The sequence below is a fragment of the Antennarius striatus genome, chromosome 24 (assembly GCF_040054535.1).
Source record: "Antennarius striatus isolate MH-2024 chromosome 24, ASM4005453v1, whole genome shotgun sequence".
NCBI lineage: Eukaryota > Metazoa > Chordata > Actinopteri > Lophiiformes > Antennariidae > Antennarius > Antennarius striatus.
The window spans coordinates 5,221,909-5,239,370 of record NC_090799.1 but is presented as its reverse complement, the minus strand read 5'-3'; the positions used below and the strand labels follow the sequence as shown (position 1 = coordinate 5,239,370).

Sequence of the window (17,462 nt, the reverse complement as noted above, 5' to 3'; positions counted from 1 at the left end):
ACATAATCAAAATAAAACACATCTTTTTAATCACTTCTTTAAAACCCTCGTAATTCAGACAAATTAAAATATCTCATCGCATTCTAAACGTAAAAGACTTAAGTAAAACTAAATTAATACAAAAATTTAAAAAGTCCATCACAGTTCTTTGTGGTTTGAGTGCATCTTTCTGCTGCAGCTTATCTGAACAGTCCAACCACTTTCTTCTTCTTTGGTTTGGAGGCTCGCTCAGAGCGGACAGGAAGTGGCTGTAGGGGACAGATGAGAGGGTTTAGCAGTAAAACAATCATTAACTTGGTCAAATGAAAATCTGGTTTTAAACCACTTCAATGAAGGAGCTCTGGGCTCTCAGTTAGTCCTACCTGCTGAACTGCTGGCTTGTCGGCCATCTTGGATCCAGGTGGAGCCACCTGCTTGTCCTGCTGTCTGTCCTCAGCTGCTTCCCTGCCGACAGACTCACCTGGAGGAAGAAATAATTGTTTGACTGACGTCGTGTCTCACAGGGAACACGTTTAAACCCACAGGAGGGACGACATCAGCGGAGACGTAAACAAAACGAACCCATAGACGAGGACAGGTCCGGTCCGCCAGCGGGTGGTGGGGCCTCCTCAGATAGCTTGCGTTTCCGCGCGTTTCCGTGGGCGACGATGGCAGCGTACAGGTGCTGGAGGTTGGGGTCAAAGGTCAGAGAGTCCTCCTGTTCTGAACACAGCAGAGGAAGAGTCTGTAGGGAGGAGAAATCAGATTAGACCAGTCTGTCCTCCAGCCTGGACGTGTATGTAGCAGGGACTGTTCTGACATCTGATTGGTCTTCATCCGGACCGCTTATTTAGATCTACCCCATTGGACGCTCATGAAACAGACCGTCACAGATGCACCTGATTGTCATGAAGAACTCATAGAAAAATGAAAAGAGGAGGTGAAAGAGTTCCTGCATCAACTCGGGTTGCATGGAGGTCCCCCTGGCGGAACACCTGAACGATCAAGTGTGTGAGAGCTCCTCCCAGAGGCTCCGGGGTTTGTTTGTTTCATGGACCTGTTGTGGAGTCACATGTTTGGGGAGTGAAGCAGGGCGTGTCTGATAAGCCTCTAATCAAAGCTGCATTATTGGCACAACTGAGCGCAGGTCGAATGAACTGACACACACACACACACAGGTGAAGGTAACCGCAGGCCTGACAGATAAGGGTGCGTGTAAACTCCAGCGACATTATGCAAACCCACGGTCGACGCGTAGATAAACAGCCGCTGCTCACAGAACTCCTTCTTCTCCCCCCGATGGAGAAGAGAACAAACTCTCCAAATTAGCTCCTCAAATATTGACCGGGAGAAATTGGTGGTCTGCTGCTCGCTGTCAGGGCAGAGGGGCTCCTAAACACACTTTGGTCAGGTTTGGAGGTTTTGCATTGATTTATTTTTGTTATTTGTTTGTTTAAATATCGTAAAAATAAATGTAAATGCTCTTGTGAGGTTTGCTTCTGCTTTGGGCACAGAGGAACCAATGTGAGGGGACAGGAAGAGGAGAAAGCCCACCTTATCCTGTTCTCCCCCCGCCCCCCTCTGGCTGCCGACCAGCGAACGTTCCTGATTTCAAGCGTTCACTTCAGTTTGTTTGATGATCGCGTTTTAAAGCTCATCCTCTCTTAATGATGAGCAACAGGAAGGTCACCAGCCAATCATGTCTCTTGTTTCATCGCTGCGGCCAATCACAGCAAAGCAGGAAATCCTGTTGCTGGTTGGATGCTGCAGAGCTACACCATCTCAACCAATCGGTGCGACGAGGAGAGGAATAATTAAAGTTGTCTTATGTTACTGTTGTTTGTTAACCCTGAACAAAACAACAATAACATGATGGTGACGTTGCCTTCAGAACGCAAAGAAAGTCTCCTTTATTTCATTGGAGGAGGAGCGCTGCCATGCCTCTGTTTTATGCTTTGACCAGGAAGATAATGTCAATTGAGGGGCAATAAGTCAGCAACCTGTTCAGCTGAGTTGTGTTATGGAAGGATCCTCCCTGCTCTGATGAGAGAACAAAGTGGAGGAAACAGCGGAGGTGAGGTACGAGCACCCGCTCACCTGGCGGCCACGCCTCCATACCTGCTCTCTCGACTGATAGGACGAGAAGTTGCAGTGTCGGTGCTGTGCTGCTTGTTGTTCAGGTGGGAGCTCTGGTGCCAGACAGTCTCAAACTCTCTCCTCCTCATCTTCACCTCTGCTGTTGACCTAATGTTTACTCCCCTCCTCCTCCTCTCTCTGAGTGACCTCAGCTTCCCATTCCGATTCGGAGATTTCATCCCTGAGGGATTGAGGTGATGTACTTGGAAAAAAACTGGAAGACCAAATAGGCTAGAGGATGTGAAGAGGAACGAGAGCTGAAGACTGTCTGGAGCGGGACCGACACCAGGAGCAGCAATGAACCAGATTCTCTTTTGTGCTCCAGAGTCTCCACACCTCCTAGATTCATAAATGAAGACTTTCATCCATTTTAATCAGAGCTTTGAGCTGAGGGTTGAGGTCCAAATCCTCACCTCTAGGACACCATCTTTACTACGGATGCTCATCTCAGCTCAATCGTCTCAAGTAGCTCTACTGGAGATTTGATTCATTAAATGTTTGCTTTAAGTCATCCCCTCCCTTGCTGGGGAGGATGAAACCATTGAAGTGCCCCACAAGTCAAGTTCAGTGCTTTATGATGTCAGATCCTCGCGTCCTCACGTCTCAAATGTCTTCCTTCGTCAGCTGATGGAGGCCTGACGCTGACTCCCGTTCACCACTTCAGTCGCTCTGCAGGAAATGTCACAAATAAAACCCAGTGTTGGTCTGGCAAGGTCACGTGTCGGATCACACTGCAGCCGTGTTTCATGTTTCAGTTCTCATGTTGCTCGTGATGTCTTTGCGGGACGCCGCACTCGGCCGGTCCAGGCTGGGTCCTGGCCCCGGCGGCCCGGCAGCTGATGAGGGGAGCAGCCAGGCCACAGAGGCCTAATTACAGACCCGGATCAGGGACAACCCTGTGGAAACTGTGTGCAACGGACGGGAGGCTGGGAGGAGGAGTGACATGACGGTCAATCCTGTTTGGAAACCAAGTTGGAGATGGTTGGTGTTTTCACTCGCAATCCAGGTGGGACATGACTGTAAAACGCTCCATCAGCTGCTCTGTTAGAGCGTCAGGGTGTTTAAACACCGTTTCTGACTGGCCAGAGGAGAACCAGAAGCCTGGCATTGAAGGAATCCATCATTACGTTGAATAAATGATGAAGTTATCAAGCATCAACCTGACAACGGAGGAAACACATGCGAGGCTCTGGAGAGGAACCAACAGCTGTGGAGGGAGGACCAACACCAACCAACCAAGCAACGGTGACGGACGGAGAAGACGTCAGATCGCTGAAATTTGTCACTACCTTTACATGAGATTCATCTGAAGATGAACGCTGTGACCAGAAGGCTGATTGTTTTAGTGTTGGCGCCCTCTTCCAGCCGCGCCCTCTTCCCAGCCAGACCCTGAATTCCTCAGAAATGTGAGATAAAGATCCACTGCTGCTGTTTATGAAAGAAGTCAATCATTGACTGAGGACGCTTCTCCTCCTCCTGTCGTTTATTTCTACTCACAATACCGAAGGACAGAATTATCTTCTAGTTTTTCCTCCATGAGATCATTTCTCATCATCTCAAGGAAGAACAAGTGTTCTGAAACCACTGGACAGATTCTGAGGAAACTCAAACCAATCGTGAAAGAGATGAGAAAGAACTTTTCCTTGTTGAGGAGATCAGGACAGGAACACACAGGTTTATCGTTTCACTTCCACAGGATAGGAAGACTTTGTTTATGCACCACAGAACTGATTCCCATGAATCTTTGTAATGGGGTGAGGCAAGATAAACAAACGTGTAGTGTCGATCAGCATTGACAGAGATATGCTATCATTTAGGATGAAATCTCAAATGTAACTGAGAGCAGAGATGGAGAGATAAAATGTGCACATCTGTGCGTTCATGTTGATTCTGCTGAAACAAAACCAGATTAGAAAAACTTGATCTGAGTGAGAAAAAAGCAGGAAATCTGGAGTGAGGAACACCAAATTTGGAAGACAGGCAGTGCAGAAGGCAACATCTTGTCTCAATTATGTGAGTGTGCAGCTCCAGTGAGGCGTTCTGGTCGGAGGCGGTCAGTAATTGTCAGATGTTGTTCTGCTGCTGCTGGTTGCTGTGGAGCTGTGAAACGCAGCTTCATTAGAAGGAACGGGCGGCGGTCCCAAACACTGACACGTCAATTCAGAGCTGTCAGCAGTGATGCTGCGGCACAACTCACTGGGAGCGCATGTGTCACCATCTCTCACTCACACACACACACACACACTCCAAATTTAGGCCCTAAAGGAAGCTGATGTGATCCTGAAAGGATTTGGATATTTTTTCACCATCAGCTCCGACCAGCTTTAGCCTCTGTGTATGTGTGTGTGTGTGTGTGTGTGTGTGTGTCTGTGTGTGTGTGTGTGTGTGTGTGTGTGTGGTGGCAACTCCTGGCCTGACAGGGGAGTGTCTGGTCATCTGTGACGCATGCGTCAGAGCAGAATGTGTGTGTCATTGAGGTTGTTTTTTATCTTTATGAAGGTGTGTGTGTGTGTGTGTGTGTGTGTGTCAGTGGGAAGGGCATGCTAATTCCACCCATGTAAATGTTGACCTGAGTTGGGTGGGGTGTTTGTGTGGCGAGGGGCTTTCATGGAAAGCTCCAGGAGAAAATAAAAGCACCGGCTCCTGTCATCATAGTCTCTCCTTTGCTGTCCTCTGCCCTTCATCCTCTTGCTGTGGGAGATGAAGGCCACAGATGGCTCAAGTACACACACACACACACACACACACACACACACACACACACACACACACACACACACACACACACACACACACACACACACACACACACACACACACACACACACACACACACACACACACACACACACACACACACACACACGGAATTTTTGACGGAGAGGCTGATGAAGAGGAGGATATCAGAACGTATCTGCTCTGTCTTGGCACCAGGAAGAGTTGTCACTTCTTAACAACACGTTGTTGTCCATCGATTATCAAGACGGATAAAATAATCAGATACGGAATGAAGGCCTACATGGCGACTGTTGCCATGGACACAGACAGCGATACAAAACAACACAGACAGTACAAACACACACAAACACGTGATGAAGGCCTTACCCCGATAGATAAATACAACACACACATGCCAAACGCCTTCACACACACACACACACACACACACACACACACACACACACACGGTCAACTCAGTCTGCGACTCCCCCTTTGACGCATCTCTGTGACATTTTTTCCAGACAGGTTTTATTTCAGGTTGGACTTTAGTCTGATGGCGACTGCGTTTCAGCCCGGTGGAATTTACCACGAGGAAGAAGATGACTTTGATCCGCTGCCGCGTTACTCTTCTTCTTCTCCATGTTCACTAACATGATCACCAAAACAGCGACGCTGACGCAACTTCAGGAAGAGAAACTATCCTGGTGACTCTCAGATAAACCAGCAACTAACAGACTAACAGAAACCACTAATATCACCTCTGAGGGCTCAGATGATGTAGAGGACACTGTTAATTTGATTTTTGTAAGCAGCCTGAGCAATCCTTGAGTTTCACTGCATGACTGGCGTTTGTGTTGTCTGATTGTCTCCATGTACAGTATTCCCTTGCTTATTCACACTTCAAGATGTGCGACTTCACTACATCACAGATTTAAAAAAAATAAATTATATATTGTCCTCGATGAGATGTAAGTTTCATCTCATCGAGGACAAGGGAGAGAGCGCGAGGTGAGGAGCAAAGTGTCTCCCATGAGCTGTAGTCACATGAGACCGTACGCGCATGCTATTGGCTGACAGCATTTTGGTCACTATATCGTGGATTTTTGCTTTTCGTGGGTGGTCCTGGAACACATTAACCACGAGTACCGAAGGATTACTGTACGTATTTAACCATTTAAATAGACACCGCTTGGAAATTTCACAAGTAGATCTGGAATTCAAACAAGCATGAGCCTGAGGTCAGAGGTCAACAAGATGAGACAGGAGAAATTCCACACCTGAGTCCAGTGAACACACTTCAATACACACATGTAATAAGTCAGTCTCAACCCGCTCTGGATTGGCTGACAGTAACAACCTGAAAATATGACAATGGCTTACGTTCCAGCAGCCACTAGAATTCATCGTGTTAATAACAGGAGCGTAGTGTGTGTGTGTGTGTGTGTGTGTGTGTGTGTATATGAGGCTCACCTGTGCCTTGAAGGCTTCTCTGTAGGTTTGTTCCTCAAACACGTCCGTCTGCAGCCGCTCTGGAGTCCGACACATTCAGATTGGAGATATTAGAAGGCTTCAAACCTGGTAGTGAAGCTCGCTCCATCTCTGTCATCACTTCAGGACAGCTTAGCATCTGATCAGCTGTATTGCTAAGCAACAAGAGGGGAATGCTCCACATATACCTCTGCTAAGCGTGGCTCCGTTCTCCCTGTAGTCCTGGATCTCTGCATCCTTCCTCACCAGCAGATCTCCCAGCTGGTCCACCTGCCGCTGCAGGAAGCGACTCATGGCCAGTAGGGGGCGCACCAGCTGAACACACACCTGACAACACACACCATCCTGTCAGGCATTCTTCAGCCATTGTTCAGCTTCATAGATGTCTTTACCAATCAGTCACGTCTCTCCTGAATGTCACCTCAATATTTGGGCTCACATCCAATTACAAGGAGAAATTAATGGATGATGCGGCGTCAATCATGGAACAACCTGGAGCGTACCATGGTGATGGGAGCGGGGCTGCAGTGAAACTCCCAGTAGAAAGGCAGCCCTGCCAGCTCGCTCTTCAGTTTTATGCTGATGGCACCACCTTCCTGTCGAGTCAAAGAAATCTGGGCCTCATCTTTGGGGTGTCCTTCACCCCTCAGCAGAAATGGCTGAGCCACGTCACACAGGTGGGAGAAGAATGCTTTGACGGGGGCTCGCAAACGTTTGTTCAGCTCCTGGACAGGAGGAAACTTCATTAATCACCTGTCTTACTGCTTGTATCATATTGATTGATCTTTATCTCAGCCCACCTGTGCCCTCTTCTGGATAGCGGCTGACTCCATGCTCTCCTCCCACACACAATGCATATCTGTCAGCAGGATGCGGTATGCCGTTTCCCCAAACCAGCTCTTGGCTAGAAGCCGGCAGCCGTCGATATCAACAGGAAGCCAGGGGCGCTGGAGGAGATCAGCGGGGCCTCCACCATGGACCTCCATCACTGCCTGAAAAAGAACAAACAGCTCAAGCTCTTCAAGTCTTTACTGAACGTAAAATATCTCCCCTCCCCTAAATCAGTGACATCACGTGCAAGCGTTTTCTCTTACAGTAAGGACTCAAGAATAAATTGAATTTATATTTTGACCCTTGAGTCGGTTGTACAACTGCAGGTCAAAGCAGGTAGAGGCTCCAGCTTGTTTAGAGATGGTTCCTGGAAGCGATGCTGATGAACACCCACACCCAAAAACACGGTGTAATTAGCTTTTTTTAATCAAAACGTGTTTTCTTTATCACTCACCTCCAAGGAATGCGCCTCGGAAGCCCGGACTGAGATGTGTTACAGGCGGGCTAGAGACGCCGTCCAGGCCGCATAATCACCACCTTACAGCGGGGACACCGCAGTGGCAGCTCCTGCGGGTTACCGGCTCCTCTCTGCTGATCTGTAATGAGGCTGTTTTTCGGGGAATGAAACGAGGTATTTCTCGTCAGTTGCCATTTGAAACACACTGAACGACTCATGCCAATTTGGAAATGTCAGAAATACCAAATCAGTAACTTTATGACCAGCAATACAGCTGAACACGGATGCCAGCGGTTAGATGCAGCCCTTGACACGCTCCGTTCTCACCCGTCAGACTAAATTCCATTCATAAATCTCTTAATTTACATTTAAGTTAAACTCTTTCCTACATCTGTTTTCTACATCTTTCAAAGCTACTCTTTAACTCGGGACCTATTTTTCCTCCACGATAAGTAGAAGACAAAAACGCTTAATTCGATTGTTGTTGTTTTTTTTAAAAAAAAGCATCTCTATCACGATAGATTCAACATTAACACACCCGAAGTTGTAATAAACTATTAAAACTTGATAATACATACTTAAATACAACCTACATTAGCGAAAAGCGACTCCTTTCCTCCACCGGTTCCTGTTGCAATGAGGAGTGCAACACCGACGTCAAACAAGAACATGTTTCAAAGGTTCCGTTTCGCCATTATTACTATTATTATTAATATTATTATCTCTTATTATTATTTTTATTATTGGTGTTTTTATTGTTGTCGTTGTTGTTACTGAAGAAGTTTTTGTTTTGATGCTTTGCATAAAATATAACCCCTATTAAATCCTACTATTGTACTTTTTTAGTTTATTTCGATGGTAGCTCACTTGATTCAGATAAATACTATTATAAATAAATACCATTTTCTATTTGAATCTGTTTTTCTGGAGCCTTTCCCAGCTGATACCTGACCTACAAACATTTAGCGGGTCCCAAACACGCGTACTGTCCCTTTAACTGTCACGTGTCAGTGTCGTAGCCAAGGAGAAGTTTTGTTTACTTCCGGGTTGTCAGACAAACAAGCAAAGCGGATTAAGGAGATGGCCGGGGAGTCTGAGGACGACATACCAGGTCAATAACGATCATTATTTTATCTTTGTTCGTTTCTGTGGTTTTCAAACCGAGGACGTAAACAGAAAAATGTTAGCTGGCCTTCTGTTTTCCAGGGTTCCGGGAGTTCGTGTAACCTTAGTCAGTTGTGCTCATGTCTGATGTTTTACTCTATTTGTTCATTTTATAATTTTATGTTTTATATTCTGTTGACTTTTTAAAAAAATTTTGAAAGTTAAATAAAAAAAACACGTTTTTGTACTTTATAAAGTCCTTGCACTGCTGTGACAATTTCATTAGCAAATAAGTTATTTCAGAAGTGACATAATTAAGATTGGACTATATATATCATAGATATTGTTGAGGTACGTGTGTTTGCAGTACAGCCATATTGTACTATAATACTCAATGCCTTTACTTGTCTATGGAATACATCGAACATCATACTGCTTTTTGACAATTATGCTGTTTTATATGTACTTTAGTTAGTGTCTTCTTTTAATTGAGTGTTTTCAAATGAAGGTAAACTACCTTTATTTCAGTTTTCGACACTTTTCTTTTCCAAATGTCAGTAAAATATGTAAAAGCGAAAAGTAATTTTAGATTAGTTCACTTGAAGACATGGAGGATTCCCTTCATATGCTCTTTGCTTGTTTCCCTCTCTGTCAGAATCTGGAGCAGTTTTTACCTTTGGAAAGAGCAAATTTTCTGACAATATCCCAAGTAAATTCTGGTTGAAAAACGATGTCCCTCTAAAAATTGCCTGTGGGGATGAGCACACCGCCTTAATAACAGGTGAGAAGATTAAAGGTGCCTTACTAGTTTAAATGTGTGAAATATTTTGAGTTATATAAGAGTTTAGGGTTAGGGATCCCCTAATTCCATGAAAAACTAATTGTACATCATCACCTAAACCCTCCAACTGGAGCACCATAGAAATTAACAGGTGCTTTTTTTCTCCATAGAAAATGGGAAACTCTTCATGTTTGGAAGCAATAACTGGGGTCAGCTTGGTCTGGGGTCCAAGGTGACAGTGAGCAAGCCTACCTGTGTCAAAGGTGGGTCTGCGTTCCATCAGATGGTCCCAGAGGAGAGTTGTTTAGGTGCTGGAATGCTGAATGATTGTCGTGATGCACAGTGGTGTTATGATGCTGAAGGTTCAGTGTGGACAATGGCGGCATGGATGAGGTCATCTCTGTGGCCTGATCTCCATTCAAATCAAATCAGCTTTATTTATAGAACACTTTTCATACAAAATGCAACACAATGTGCTTTACAGAATTCAAAACAATAAACAATTAAAAAAAAAAAAAAAAAAGGAAATTTATAAACGGACATGTGGACCCCCACATAGAGGGGAGGAACCCCCTTCTATGTGGGGGTCCACTGGCCGGGCCGAAGGAACCCATATACAGCTCAACCATCAGCAGACTGGACCCTGCTCCCAGAGTGGAGGACCCCCCCTGGAGAAACATAGGAGTAAAACCATAAAATATGATTAAAATAGTCATTATAATGAAAAAAAAGTACAAAAATAAAATTTGTAAGATTAGAAAACAAAATAGAATAGATACAATACAACTAATAAAAAAACAGCACTATTTAAAATTATCATCTTTAAAGGCAGGGTAAAAGCAGCAACATAAGATTAAATAGACTGTGATAGTAACATAGGAAAAGTTTAAACTACCTCATTAATATTATTGATAAAATCAGTGAGCCCTCTTCCCAATCTGTGACAAATGGCTGCTCACCGAACATCTGTGAAGAGCAGCTAACATTATGAGACTGACATAAGGAAGCATGACTGATAGCTGAGCGACAAATGTGTTGTTGTTGTTCATGGGTTTAGCTTATTTTTGAGTTTTAGATGATTTGTCCTGTGGAATATTATGAAATGCTAATGATGAATGCCAACAAGAATGTTTTCTGTCAACAGCTCTGAAGTCTGAGAAGATTTGTCTGGTGGCCTGTGGGAGGAACCACACTCTTGTCTGCACGGGTTGGTTTCTGACATTTTAATTTATTCTAAACAGACTCCGGTTTAATGGGGGGTTAAAGACGTTTTTTTCTGTGCAGCTCGAGGAAGCGTCTTGGCTGCAGGAGGGAACAGCGAGGGTCAGCTCGGGCTGGGTGACTGCGAGGAGAGGACGGCGTTTCACAGGATCCACTGCTTGGATTCGCAGGGACCAATCAAAATGCTCGCTGCTGGTTCGAACACATCCGCTGTCCTCACAGGTTCAGTTGCTGATCAGCTGTTCCTCATCATTCCACAGCAGTTTGTTCAATAAATGAGATTTATGTTGTTTTATTGTTTTCATTGTTTAAGTTGTTATAAGTTTAAATCTTAAGAAATAATTCTAAACTTTTTTTTAAGTGATGTGTGTTCCTGTCGTTACAGAGGCGGGTAAACTGTTCATGTGGGGTGATAACACAGAGGGGCAGCTTGGTTTGGGGAAGGAAAGTCACGCCTCCTCACCACAGGAAGTGAGTGTGGGGCAGCCAATCAGCTGGATGTCCTGTGGATACTACCACTCTGCCTTAGTGACAGGTGAGGTTCCAGAATGAATGTGGCCCCCGAGTTTCTGTCAGTGGTGTGAAATTGTCTTGCTGCCCCAGTGGATGGCGCTCTCTACACCTTTGGTGAGTGTGACAGCGGTAAACTTGGTCTTGGCACCGACCAGCTACCTCGACATCGAATTCCTCAGCTGGTGAAGGGCATCAAGGAGCCGGTGGTGCAGGTGGCTTGTGGGGGGGGCCACACAGTGGCCCTAACAGGTGGGAGCTGAATAAATCTGCTCTTTAATGACGTCAATTTGACCTTTATCACTATTATTAAGGCTGTGTCTTCCTCTCAGAGGACGCCGTGTTCACCTTCGGTCTCGGTCAGTTCGGACAGCTCGGTCAGGGGACGTTCATCTTCGAGTCACGGCTGCCCCAGCCTGTGGAGCACTTCAGGAAGGGTCGGGTGTGTCAGGTGGCCTGTGGGGAAAACCACACTGCTGTCATCACAGGTGGACTTCACCCCGTGAATCTGATTGTCTGGTGTCATTGAAGCTGCTTGAGTTGTTTGTTTATTTGTTTGGTTTTTTTCCAGAGGGGGGGTTGCTGTACACATTTGGTGATGGCAGACATGGAAAACTGGGCCTGGGAGAAGAGAACTTCACCAACCAGTTTAAACCAACTCTGTGTCCGCGCTTCCTCCAGTACAGTGTTCAGGCGGTGGGTGTTTCACAAGACCACACTGACGCTACATCCAGTACTAATGCTAGTACACACACCTCTTACGTTGTATGCATTAATCTGCCTTTTGTCTAGGTGTCATGTGGTGGCTGTCACATGGTGGTGCTGGCCCGGCCCCGGGATCCCAGCTGTGGGGCAGTAACTCTAGAGGTAGATGATGTGACGGAGGACTTCCTGGAGAAGCCGTACGTGGAGCTGCTGGGAGACACGTCCGGCTCCTCCACCCTCCAGAGAAGCATCTCTGCTCGTGTTCGCAGGAGGGAGAGGGTGGGTGCAGCCATGAAGCCACTTTCCTCTTCTGTTACCATGATGCAGACATTCTTACGTGATTCCCTGACTCCTTCCAACAGGAGAGATCTCCGGACCCGTCCAGTGCCATGTTCAGCACGCTGCCAGCAGCCATGCCCAGCTACCTCCACCCACCGGTGCCTGTCTCCAACCAGACCTTCCCACCTCAACTGATTCCACCCAAGCCATCCCACAGAAAGCAGCTCAATGGCGCCCACCAACACAGGAGCACAGGGTCAATCCACCACGGTACCGAACCTACCTCCTCTTCATCCCTCATATTTTCTTCTCCATAAATCCGTGTGTTGGTGGTTTTGTTCATGAGGGTCTGCAGGTCACCAGGCTGACTCAGGATCAGCTGGACTAGGTACCGTCTTCTTTCCACAGAGCAGCCCGGGGGCGAGGCCGACACTGTTGTGGAACGGCTCACTGATGCTGACAGCGTGAAAAGCCTGGGAGAAACCACAGACTTCCTCAACATGGTGAGAATCTGGCTCCATCCTCATCGATGATGAAATGTCACTCTGGATCAATGTGGACTCACGTCTCGTTCTCCTGCTCTCAGACACATGTGATGAAGAAGGAGCCGGGGTACAAAACGTTCACCCTGTCACCAATTCAGAAGGTACCTCACACCCACACCACGCCCACAATGATCCCTTCTCAGCCTCCTCTCCTGTCAGAGGAGGAAACGCCACATGTTCACTTTCACACAGAGCGTTACTCCTCCTCCAACTGCTCCTTCATCAGATTGGTAACTGAGGTTGTTTCAGCAGGGAGGTGTAGCAGCTCCACAGCTTCCGAGGTGATCAAACTTGACTTCATGCGTCATGCGAAGCTCAGGTCTTGGTGCAAATTAAAGATGCACATAGACTTTCATTTAGAACTGGTGCCAGAAACAACCTCATTATTCACGATGGAGGAGGAGACTCATTTTCCATTTTTCTGTTTTTGAGTTTCTCTTTTCGCTGCATGTCTTTCTTCTCTAACTCAAGCCTCTCTTTCATCCACTTCTTGCTTCTGGTGCCGGGACAGAGGAAGGGTAAGAACGGTAAGACTAGAGGCCAGGAAGAGAGTCACAAGAAGCTCTCCAGACAGAGCAGCGTCTCCTCTTTGTCACATACAAGCACCTCCCCGAGCCGGGCCCTCCCCTCTAAGCTCCTGAGGGGTGGGGATGCTCATTCTCTGGCCCCTCGGAGCCCTCAGAGGCAGAAAACAACAAATCAGCAGAAAGAGAATCTGATTCTGACAGTGGAAGAGCTGCAGAGGAGAAACAAACCACAGAGTAGGAAGGACGTCAGGAGGGAGGCGTCCAATCAGCAGCTCCGGACAGGTAAAGGGAGGAGCCAGCTGGCAGCGGCTGGCAAGAAGGTGTCTCCCTCCAGAAAGAGTCCCAGGACCAGGAAACCAGATTCAGGTGAATTTGATGTGGCCAAAGTTAAGCAGGTACAGCCTCAACCTAAAAACAGCTCACCTGGTAACTCACCTGGCCTTAATCTGAGGGATGCTCTGAATGAAAAGAGCACAAACAGACCTCCTCTGATGTATGGGGGGAAAAAAACATTACGGTCCACAGAAAACACAGCCTTTAACAAAAAATCTAAGAACGAGGCAAATAAAGAAAAATCTGAAAAAGAAGCACAGAAAGACAAGCGGAATGCCAGCCTGCTAGCTGGTGCTGCCTCGCTAGCAGCAGGGTCACTGGTAATGCAGGAAGTGATGTCCAAAAGCTCCGCCTTCTCCTCCGAGAGGGACCTGAAACACAGCAACCAATCAGAATCAACCACCGACGTCAGCCAAAAGTCTGCAGTTAGCATCAACATTATAGCCGCACCTGAGAGTCCTGACATCAAGACAAGTCAGGGGGAGAAGGACACGAGTCAGGAGGAGAAGGACACGAGTCAGGAGGAGAAGGACACGAGTCAGGAGGAGAAGGACACGAGTCAGGAGGAGAAGGACACGAGTCAGGAGGAGGAGGACACGAGTCAGGAGGAGGAGGACATGAGTCAGGAGGAGAAGGACACGAGTCAGGAGGAGAAGGACACGAGTCAGGAGGAAAAGGACACGAGTCAGGAGAAGGACACGAGTCAGGAGGAGGAGGACACGAGTCAGGAGGAGAGTAAGGCTCAGACAGACTCTGAGATGGTCAAACAAGAAGAGGAGGAACAAAGACAAACAACTAGTGTAAATGTGAGTGATGATGAAGAAGAGGAGGATGCCAATTCCTGTAGTGAGAAAGTAACAGAAGAAGAGGAAGAAGAGGAAGAGGAAGACAGCGACACCCTTCAACCAGAAGATGAGTCAGAGAATGAGGAAAGCAGGGGTGTTGAGGAAGATGAGAGTAGTGCTGAGGGAGAGGAGGAAGAGGAAAGTGAGACAACAAAAATTGAGGGCAAGGATGAGAGTGAAGAGGGGGGGAGTGAAGAAAGTGATGGAGAGGAGGAGGAAAGTGAGGAAGGGTCAGACAATGACACAGAGTCTGAAAATGAGGAGGAAGCTGAGGAAGAGGACAGTGAAAGTGATTCTGAGAGTGAGAATGGAGAAGAGGAAGAGGAGAGTAGTGCTGAGGAGGAAGAAGGGAACAGTAAAACAGAGGAAAGTGAAGAGGATGACGAAAGTGAAGACGTGGAAGAGGAAGAGGAGAGTGAAAATGAAGAAGAGGAGGAAGAAGAGGAGGAAGAAGAAGAGGAGGATAAAGTTGAGGAAGAGGAGGAGGCTGAAGAAGAGGAGGAGGAGGTTGAAGAGGAGGAGGAGGAAGAGGAGTCTGAAGAAGAGGAGGAGGCTGAAGAGGAAGAAGAGGAGGATGAAGAGGAGGAGGTTGTTAAAACTGCTAATGTGAAGAAACAAAGTGCTAAATCCAGTAAACCAAGGTCAGGGGTCAAAGGTCAAGCAGCAGAGTCAGAAGAGTTTTGGGATGATGTGTTACCGCAGTACCTCAACCTGAAGTGACCAAGTATTGACTGATTGATCCGTATTGATTGGTTTTGTCTGAGGGAGAGAAACACCAGAAAGAGGACGTGAGAATAAAGTTTTCATTTTGATTTCTCTTTCTTTGTTCTTGTCTCTTTCCTGTCCTCCAATCACAGCTTCCAAACCCAAATATGGGCATATTTAACGTCATGTGGGCGTGTCCAACCCTCACTCTTCTTTCCTGTCACACATCTGTTCCATTCAAGGTTAAATACTAAAGTAACAGAACTTTATAGCTCACATGCTGATGTAGTTAATGTATAAATTACAACAACTCAAATAATAACTTGTCGATTAAAATGGGAAAAACCTGTTCAAATAAATTGCATTTGTTGATATATTGATCTGTCTGTCTAAATTCTCTTCTCTAATCAATACCTGAGCATCAGACCAGGACTAGTCCACCAATCAGTTCACGTTCTCAGAAAGAGAATCACTGAATCTTGCTCATAACGACTGGTATGTTCCTTCTTTTGATTGGCCGGTGTCACGATCAGATGGGCTTAATTTTCTCCTTCCCATCAGCCCCTGTTGTACCCAAGAACTCTGAGCTGCCGCTAGTTCCTCCATCGCCTCATCTCATGTCTTCGTTTCCTCATCTCCTGTCCTCACCCTGACTCTTTCCTGTCACCTTATCTCCTTCCTCTCCTCCTTGTCTGTTATCCAAAGTAGAGACTTTAATGTAAAACATGTCAGACGACGTCTCCGTGTCTTAAATCCACTGTTTGTCAGGATTTGTCAAATCGATTTGATCCGACGTGGAAAACAGATGAAGCCAATGAGGCCGACAAAGATGAAGACAGTGCAGATGAAGAAGAGGAGGGTGAGACCGAGGAACCTTCCTCCAGTCTGGATGACTTGAAAGACAACCCAGAGGATGCGGCGAGTTCTGTCAGTTTATTTCTTATTTATTGATCAATTGATTGATTATTATGGTCTTCTGATGCTGACGTGTAATATTTGCAGAAGCCTGAAGAATTGAAAGAAGAGTCTGAACCCGATGGAGAGCAGGAAGGTCAGCTGGAGGCCTTCTTCACTTCAGTTCAAGCAAACTTGATTTCTAAGGATTATATTTGATCGATGATTTGAAAGAACTGCTTGATTAATTATTAAAAAACTATTTTTAATCATCAGCAGCTGAAATCACGGAGCCGGTCGACCCTCCAGGTCAGCAGGAGGAACAGGATGGCACCAAACCAACCAATGGGACAACAGGCATTAGCTCAATAAGTCAATCGGGCTCCACGATGAAGGTATGAGGACATACAGGCGTTTGCAATTCCAGTACCAATGTAGATGATGTCACGCTTTATGCTCCATTGGGTAATAGAGATGAATCATACTCATCCTCCCTCCCCTCAGGTCTCCCTCTTCAGACAGTTGTCCTTCTCCAGGTCCAAGCAGAATGACCAAACCCGGGTCCTCAGGGAGGCAGATGCCCAGGGAGAACCCTCCTCCACTGCAGGGACAAGCAACCCACAGAAAGATGGAGGTAGAACTCAGCAAAGATCCAGAGGTCCCCGGTCTGGAACCTGCACCCTTCTCTGAACCCAGGAACCGGACCGCTGTCAGTCATAATACCCTTCCAGCAGATTCACAAACTGAAACATCCTAGATTCATGTCAGGACTTTTCAACACCAAGTCCAGTTCTTCATCGTCTCACTGACAGCCATCGTCACCTGACAGGACCGGAGTGCTTTTATAAGAGCCACTGTCCACCCATTGAGCCTCGTCCTCCAGCAGCACCAGTACGACCAGTATCATCATGACACTGAACCATTGAAAGGTTTTTTTGTGTGGCACATATTTTCTACTCAGCAGCTGAGCCTCGATGCCTCTTTGTGTGTGTGCAGTGTGTGTATGTGTGTAATTGCGTGTTTTAAACTGTGAAGATGTAAGTTATCTTATTTATTGAGGGCTATATTTTGCACTTTTGATGCCATCAGTCTCAATTTTAAGGTGATGCATCAGTCTCATATACTAAAATGATAATCTCATTTTACTGGCTCTCATGTTATTTTTTTCATTATTTGGGTTTTTGTGATGTTAATTCATTTTTATATAAAGCTGAACGTGAGTTTTTGTACCATTTGGAGGTTTACACATCCGTGGGTCAGCTGTTAAATGTTGAGCTCACTTTATCCTTGGGTTTTTACAGTTTTCATTTTAAAATTTAAATTTGCAATTAAAGTAATATTTTCATTCTTACGTTGTTTGTGATGATTGAATACGCTCAAGTAAAATCGAAGTACAATAGA

At 46.1% G+C, this 17,462-nt stretch overlaps 2 protein-coding genes across 2 annotated transcripts; one reads left to right on the top strand and one right to left on the bottom strand.

Moving 5' to 3' along the window:
• Positions 1-8: 8 nt before the first annotated feature.
• Positions 9-8,256, bottom strand: nhej1 (nonhomologous end-joining factor 1). The gene is made up of 9 exons (XM_068309542.1): positions 8,206-8,256; positions 7,610-7,762; positions 7,125-7,316; positions 6,828-7,049; positions 6,513-6,651; positions 6,307-6,365; positions 562-724; positions 363-460; positions 9-248 (listed from the first exon to the last, which is right to left on the bottom strand). Exons 3-9 carry the CDS (start codon positions 7,308-7,310, stop codon positions 180-182), a joined length of 936 nt encoding a protein of 311 aa, XP_068165643.1. The 5' UTR covers positions 7,311-7,316; positions 7,610-7,762; positions 8,206-8,256; the 3' UTR covers positions 9-179.
• Positions 8,257-8,669: 413 nt separating this feature from the next.
• Positions 8,670-16,081, top strand: rpgrb (retinitis pigmentosa GTPase regulator b). Its single transcript, XM_068309155.1, has 14 exons — positions 8,670-8,723; positions 9,372-9,497; positions 9,668-9,760; positions 10,642-10,704; positions 10,782-10,940; positions 11,104-11,253; positions 11,322-11,480; positions 11,561-11,716; positions 11,800-11,924; positions 12,021-12,212; positions 12,296-12,482; positions 12,621-12,715; positions 12,799-12,858; positions 13,269-16,081. Exons 1-14 carry the CDS (start codon positions 8,693-8,695, stop codon positions 15,180-15,182), a joined length of 3,510 nt encoding a protein of 1,169 aa, XP_068165256.1. The 5' UTR covers positions 8,670-8,692; the 3' UTR covers positions 15,183-16,081.
• Positions 16,082-17,462: the final 1,381 nt, after the last annotated feature.

Excerpts from the sequence above, each read along its gene's own strand:
- nhej1 (XM_068309542.1), bottom strand. The coding sequence starts at position 7,310 with ATGGAGGTCCATGGTGGAGGCCCCGCTGATCTCCTCCAGCGCCCCTGG. Across the intron at positions 6,652-6,827 it reads GCCCCGCTCCCATCACCATG|GTGTGTGTTCAGCTGGTGCG; the intron begins GTACGCTCCAGG and ends GTGTGTTGTCAG. Across the intron at positions 249-362 it reads ACAAGCCAGCAGTTCAGCAG|CCACTTCCTGTCCGCTCTGA; the intron begins GTAGGACTAACT and ends TGTCCCCTACAG.
- rpgrb (XM_068309155.1), top strand. The coding sequence starts at position 8,693 with ATGGCCGGGGAGTCTGAGGACGACATACCAG. Across the intron at positions 10,705-10,781 it reads CCACACTCTTGTCTGCACGG|CTCGAGGAAGCGTCTTGGCT; the intron begins GTTGGTTTCTGA and ends TTTTCTGTGCAG. Across the intron at positions 11,481-11,560 it reads CCACACAGTGGCCCTAACAG|AGGACGCCGTGTTCACCTTC; the intron begins GTGGGAGCTGAA and ends TCTTCCTCTCAG.